The 7,403-nt window shown below is 32.2% G+C and overlaps 1 protein-coding gene across 1 annotated transcript; it reads right to left on the reverse strand.

Moving 5' to 3' along the window:
- Positions 1-18: 18 nt before the first annotated feature.
- Positions 19-3,143, reverse strand: LOC306844314 (epidermal retinol dehydrogenase 2-like). Its single transcript, XM_079376331.1, has 6 exons — positions 2,590-3,143; positions 2,294-2,428; positions 2,076-2,175; positions 1,795-1,939; positions 1,582-1,707; positions 19-1,405 (listed from the first exon to the last, which is right to left on the reverse strand). The coding sequence occupies exons 1-6, from the start codon at positions 2,953-2,955 to the stop codon at positions 1,237-1,239; spliced, it is 1,041 nt and encodes a 346-aa protein (XP_079232457.1). The 5' UTR covers positions 2,956-3,143; the 3' UTR covers positions 19-1,236.
- Positions 3,144-7,403: the final 4,260 nt, after the last annotated feature.

The raw sequence follows: 7,403 nt of genomic DNA on the forward strand, positions 1-7,403 counted from the left end.
GGGAAAGAGGCCTGCTCTAGGCTTCATTTACAAAAATGCTTTATTTTTCATTTTCTTGGCATTTTTGTTTAAAAAATGATTCATAAATTACAAAAATAATATGTATGAAGAGTTGCATCGAAGACAGTGTATATGTCCTTTTCTATGCAATTAAAGTGAAATAACTGAACATAAATAGAGCAGCTTGATAAAACTGTGCATTTTAGAAGAAAATTTCAGATGGCATTTAGAGGCTTTGTGCATCTGAACTCTTCGTATCTGGTGTATTTTAACATGTAACTCTCACATAGGATACCCCAAAAGAATAAATAATATTGTATATTTATAAGCACACGAAACACCTCAAATGAAAATGTACTCACCCTCAGGCCATAGATGAGTTTGTTTCTGCATCTGAACAGGTTTGGAGAAATTTAGTACTATTACATCATTTGCTCACTAATCCTCTGCAGTGAATGGGTGCCATCATAATGAGAGTCCAAAAAGCTGATAACAACATCACAATAATTCACAAGTAATCTATACGACTCCAGTCCATTGATTTATGTCTTGTGAAGTGAAATGCTGTGTGTTTGTAAGAAACAAATCTATTATTAAGACATGGTTAAAATTATGAGGCCTCCCTCCGCTTTCTCCAGTGAAATAATTGTCTGAATCTAGAGAGAAATATGCACAGATCAAGCACCTTACATGTGAAAACAGTCCTAAACATATATGTTGGTGGCTTTTAATGTGAGAGGACATGCAACTTTTAATTTCACAAAACACTTATTGATGGACTGGAGTCATGTGGATTATTTGTTTATTGTGATGTTTTTATCATCTGTTTGGACTCTCATTTTGAAGGCACCCATTCACTTGGTGAGAGATCCAAGTGTAATGCTACATTTCTCTAAATTTGTTACGATGAAGAAACAAACTCATCTGCATCTTAGATGGTGTAAACGAGTAAATTTTCAGAAAATTTCCATTTTGGGGTGAAGTATTCCTTTAAACTGAGCAAAAATGTATGTAATACAGACTATGCAACATACAAGTGTGTATGTATATAAACAAAAATGGGAATATTTTGAATTTGCTATTGAATTTGCGAAGACAAATCAACCCCAGAGAGAGAAAGGAAAAAAGGAATTTATTCACAGTTCTTTAATCAATTCACACAGGTAAACTTGAGTAGACTGATATTACCCATACATTTAAGCTCACTTAATTTACAGTGATTTACACAGTTTTTTGCTATTTGTAATAGATAAGAGTGGTTTGTGGATCACTGACACTGTCGTTTCGTTGGTGCTGAGGCTTTTTGTAGCTCATAATGGGTACAAGAACCCCCCTGAAGTGATCCATCAGATCCATCCCACCAATGAAGTTCACAAAGATGATGCCCAGTTTGGCAGGCATGAGACTGCAAGAACAGGTCAAATTAATATTGTGGTTAAATTAGATCCTAATTAAATTTTGTGCAATATTGAAACTATTGAGATGTATTCAATTAAATGCAATTCATTACTTAATCATTAAATGTTGATAAATAAACTGAATTTAAATCCACATTAACAAGCATTTAGAGCCCTAGAATACCTCTTAAGTGCCATCAAGAAATGTAGACTTGAGGGTAACAACAAATACATCTTCTCCTGTAGTATTGCATCCACAATTTGTTTTGCTACATATCTCTGATTCAAGATTGGAAGAAAGGATGGTCTCCTTAGCAAAGGTAGAATATCAGTGTTACTGCATGACCAAGAGCATCAATTTCTAATGAAGTTTCGTATGAAAACTGTATTGACTTACTTTGTTTGACATCCCCTAAACATTTTTGTGTTTATTAGATAGGGACACACAATTGTTGTTTTGATTCCTTCCTTTTTAAGGGCAAGCAGCTCCAGTGCAACAGATTCTGCAAAGCTCACTGCTGCAGCCTTGCTTGCACAATAGTCTGTGGATAAAACGTGTAAGCAATCCTAATCCATTTTTAAATTGTATCCTAATTTAATACTGAATTTAGGACATTGCACATTCATGATTGAGTGTTGCACAGTGACAGTCTCTCTGAAATCCCTTTATAAATGTACCTGCAAGGCCGTTGATTGCAAACAACCCTCCATGGCATGCCACACAGACCAGATGCCCATGGTTTCGTTGCAACATAGCTGGGAGAAACACTTTGTAAGTCTGTGAATGCACATATCAGGATGTTTTTGAGATAACAGTAAGCTCACTGTTCCCATAACATAAAAACAGAGGTATAAGGAATGTACACTGAAGAAAACATTGAATTACTTTTCCTTACCCAGAAATGAGCAGCAACATTGACCCTTAGTGTTCTATCCACCAGATTGTCAGGGGCTTCTACGAAAGTGTATTTGCCTGTTACCATGCCTGCGTTGTTCACCAAAATTGACACATCTCCAACCTCCCTTTTAACCTGTCGAAATGTTTTTAGTACATGAAAATGTCTGGAAGGACACCTTCTTACTCACTCCTCATAAAAATGTATATTTGTAATGTAAGATACAATATAGATGTTATTTATAGCTCTAGCTCATAGTTGCAATGCTGGCAATTATTTATTTAATAATTATTTACCAGTTCAGCAACTTTGTAGACCTCACTTCTTCTGCTGCAGTCACAGGTATAAGCATACACGCGCACATCCAATTCTTGCTTTAATTCTTTGGCTGTCTTGTCCAGTGCATCTGAGTTGATATCCCATAAGACTAATGTTGCTCCATGGTGGCCAAGTTCTCTGGCAATCAGCTTTCCAATCCCATTCGCAGCTCCAGTCACCAAGACTATCTCTCCCTCAACATCTTTCTTGCAGTGTGGAATAAAGAGTCGAACAAAGGCTTCAAAAAAGTAAAAGACCGCTCCAAGAATGAGCTCAAACATGTCTTTTATGAACCAGAGGTTGTGCAGTACCCTCTCAAAGCTTTGAATAACCTGGTTATGCATGTCTCTGGTCTAGTCGAGACGGCAACTAATTATTCCTCCTTTTGTGTTTTCACATAGCTGTTTTGGTGGTTCTTCTCCTTGAACATGTTTCAGTAGGTTTGGATCTCAGGTACAGCTTGTTCCAGTGTTTCTGTATGTGTCAGAGCCCCATCTGTTAGTTTCCAGTCACAATGGTGTTTGTTTGACCTGTCACCTAGAGTAGGTTACATTAGTGTAGTTAATTTTAGATGTTGCTATTGCAGCATGTGGCCAAAGTTTGATGTCATGATGATTTTATTATGAGGAATTATTTGTGTGATTATTAAATGTCTGTATTAAAACTTATGGTGTTATTTGTATGATACTTTATTAATATCAGAAAATCAACAACAGTTTTATTATAGTAAAAGTGTAACTTAGTAACCATGTTTTTATGTTATTTTGATGTTGTTGTTGTTTTATATGGAAGCCCGTTCCCGCCACCAAAAAATATAATTCTGTAAGTCATAATAATGAGATACTTTCTCATAATTATGACTTAGTATCTTGTTATATTGAGAAACTTTCTCGTAATAATGACTTAGTTTCTCGTAATAATGAGATACTTTCTCATAATAATGAGAAATTTTCTCCTAATAATGACTTATTTTCTCATAATAATGACTTATTTTCTCGTAATAATGACTTATTTTCTCATAATAATGACTTATTTTCTCGAAATAATGAGAAACTTTCTCATAATAATGACTTATTTTCTCGAAATAATGAGAAACTTTCTCATAATAATTACTTATTTTCTCGAAATAATAAGAAACTTTCTCATAATAATGACTTATTTTCTCGTAATAATGAGAAACTTTCTCATAATAATGACTTATTTTCTCGAAATAATGACTTATTTTCTCATAATAATGACTTATTTTCTCGAAATAACGAGAAACTTTCTCGTAATAATGACTTACTCCTAAAAAAAATAAAGAGATGCTGAAAATAAGTCATTATTATGAGAAAGTTTCTTATTATTTCGAGAAAATAAGTCATTATTATGAGAAAGTTTCTCATTATTTCGAGAAAATAAGTCATTATTATGAGAAAGTTTCTCATTATTTCGAGAAAATAAGTCATTATTATGAGAAAATAAGTCATTATTACGAGAAAATAAGTCATTATTATGAGAAAGTTTCTCATTATTTCGAGAAAATAAGTCATTATTATGAGAAACTGAGTCATTATTTCGAGAAACTAAGTCATTATTATGAGAAACTGAGTCATTATTATGAGAAACTAAGTCATTATTATGAGAAAAAAGTAATTATTATGAGAAAATAAGTAATTATTTCGAGAATAAGTCATTATTATGAGAAACTGAGTCATTATTATGAGAAACTAAGTCATTATTATGAGAAAATAAGTCATTATTATGAGAAACTAAGTCATTATTATGAGAAAAAAAGTAATTATTATGAGAAAATAAGTAATTATTTCGAGAATAAGTCATTATTATGAGAAACTGAGTCATTATTATGAGAAACTAAGTCATTATTATGAGAAAATAAGTCATTATTATGAGAAAATAAGTAATTATTTCGAGAATAAGTCATTATTATGAGAAACTGAGTCATTATTATGAGAAACTAAGTCATTATTATGAGAAAATAAGTCATTATTATGAGAAACTGAGTCATTATTATGAGAAACTAAGTAATTATTATGAGAAAATAAGTCATTATTATGAGAAACTGAGTCATTATTATGAGAAACTAAGTCATTATTATGAGAAATTAAGTCATTATTATGAGAAAAAAGTAATTATTATGAGAAAATAAGTAATTATTTCGAGAATAAGTCATTATTATGAGAAACTGAGTCATTATTATGAGAAAATAAGTCATTATTATGAGAAAATAAGTCATTATTATGAGAAACTAAGTCATTATTATGAGAAAATAAGTCATTATTATGAGAAACTGAGTCATTATTATGAGAAAATAAGTCATTATTATGAGAAACTAAGTCATTATTATGAGAAACTAAGTCATTATTATGAGAAAAAAGTAATTATTATGAGAAAATAAGTAATTATTTCGAGAATAAGTCATTATTATGAGAAACTGAGTCATTATTATGAGAAAATAAGTCATTATTATGAGAAACTGAGTCATTATTATGAGAAAATAAGTCATTATTATGAGAAACTAAGTCATTATTATGAGAAACTGAGTCATTATTATGAGAAAATAAGTCATTATTATGAGAAACTGAGTCATTATTATGAGAAAATAAGTCATTATTATGAGAAATTAAGTCATTATTATGAGAAACTAAGTCATTATTATGAGAAAATAAGTCATTATTACGAGAATAAGTCATTATTATGAGAAAGTTTCTCATTATTTCGAGAAAATAAGTAATTATTTCGAGAAAATAAGTCATTATTATGAGAAAATAAGTCATTATTTCGAGAAAATAAGTAATTATTATGAGAAAATAAGTAATTATTATGAGAAACTGAGTCATTATTTCGAGAAAATAAGTCATTATTATGAGAAACTGAGTCATTATTTCGAGAAAATAAGTCACGCAGGAACACCGCAAACATTGCTTGTTCTGTAGTCTAAAACTGTATAATATATCATTAAATAACGATTTCAGATATATTATCTGCATGTAGTCTTTTGTTACTCTGCCAGACAATGAAGTTCATGGCTTCAGATATAGAGGAATATATTCCAACAAAAATCACACGCATTTTATGAAGAAATGAAAGCCATATAAACTTAACGAATAGATGTTAATTTCGATGATTTGTTAGTTTTTTATTAGCTGTCACTTTCATGCATCACATGCATAAGCCCACAGTAGCCCAATCTCCTCTCGCTAGCACAAAGCATCATTGTTCGTTACCATGGCAACCGCTTGGTCTTCAGCATCCCACACCGCTTCTTGCAGGACATGTGAACGTGAAAAATGCTTAATGTGGTTTAAAGTACAATGACTAATTCAGGATACAGTATTATTGATCATGCATACAGGCAAGCATAAGAACCCAGAACACAACACCCAAAGTTGCATGTTAAGCGTTTTCCTATTGAAAACCGTTATAGAAAATGCTGCATAAGAGTTGCTGTTTTGCATTGCATTCATATTTTGGGTCCACCTGAATGCCTGTATATACAGTATGCATGATCATTAAGTTATGTACTGAAATTGGTTCAATCTGTCTTTGTACTTCAAGCCACGTTAAGCATTTTTCAGGTTAAGCGTTTGCCCTGCAAGAAGCGGTGTGGGATGCTGAAGACCAAGCGGTTGTCGTGGTAACGAACAATGATGCTTTGTGCTTTTGAAATGAGATGGCTTACTGTATGAAGCATGTGATGCATGAAAGGGACAGCTAATAAAACTAATAGATCAATGAAATAGACATCTATAAATTAAATTTATATGCGTAATGGCTTTCATTTCTTCATAAAATGCCTGTATTTCTTAAATGAAATATTAGTCTGGAATGTTTGAAGCCGTAACTATCTGGCAGAGTAACTTGCTGGTACGTGCTACAAATTAACAAGACTACATGCAGATAATATATCTGAAATCATTATTTAATGATAGATTATACCGCTTTAGATTACAGAACAAGCGATGTTTGCGGTGTTCCTGCATGGCTTCGACCAGCAGATGTCGATAGCGTGCCGCAACTCATGCACTGCGCATGCGCGGAGTAAGTCTTTTTTTTTTTTTTTTTTTAAGGAGTAAGTTTCTCGTTATTTCGAGAAAATAAGTCATTATTATGAGAAAGTTAAGATTAATCTTTAATCAGCCAAAAAGAACGCACGTCACACCTCTGTTCATCAGATAAGTCATAATTATGAGAAAGTATCTTATTATTATGACTTACAGAATTATATTTTTTCTTAAGGTGGCGGGAACGGGCTTCCATAGTTTTACGTGTTTTCATGTTTGTTTGTTTTTTACCTGTTGATAACCAGTTTTATCACGTGGTTAAACTGTGGTTAGTGTAGCGAAATCATGGTTAATTTGTGGTTAGCGTGGTTTAACTAAAATAACCATGCTTTTTTGTTATAGTAGTAGTAGTAGTAGTAGTAAAACCATGGTTAATATTTGTAAATTAACACGGGCGCATATGTGTTTGTATACAGAAAAAAGAAGAAATTAAATTTGCGACACTATATGGTGTACCGTATGTTTAAATATTACTCTATTAAAGTCTTCATACAGGAAGGGGATGTAGCTCAGTGGTAGAGCGCATGCTTTGCATGTATGAGGCCCCGGGTTCAATCCCCGGCATCTCCAGAAATATTTTCATATTATGTATCGTATTAAAGCTTTATTAAACATTGTCTTTTGATAAAATAAAAAAACATTTTTGAAAAAAGAACTGCAGTAAAAAGTAAACAAATTCGAACACGTCTCGTGTCGTTCTACGTAACCACGTCATACGTTCTTTCCTT

The sequence above is a fragment of the Barbus barbus genome (genome assembly GCF_936440315.1).
Source record: "Barbus barbus genome assembly, chromosome: 24".
Taxonomy (NCBI): Eukaryota; Metazoa; Chordata; class Actinopteri; order Cypriniformes; family Cyprinidae; genus Barbus; species Barbus barbus.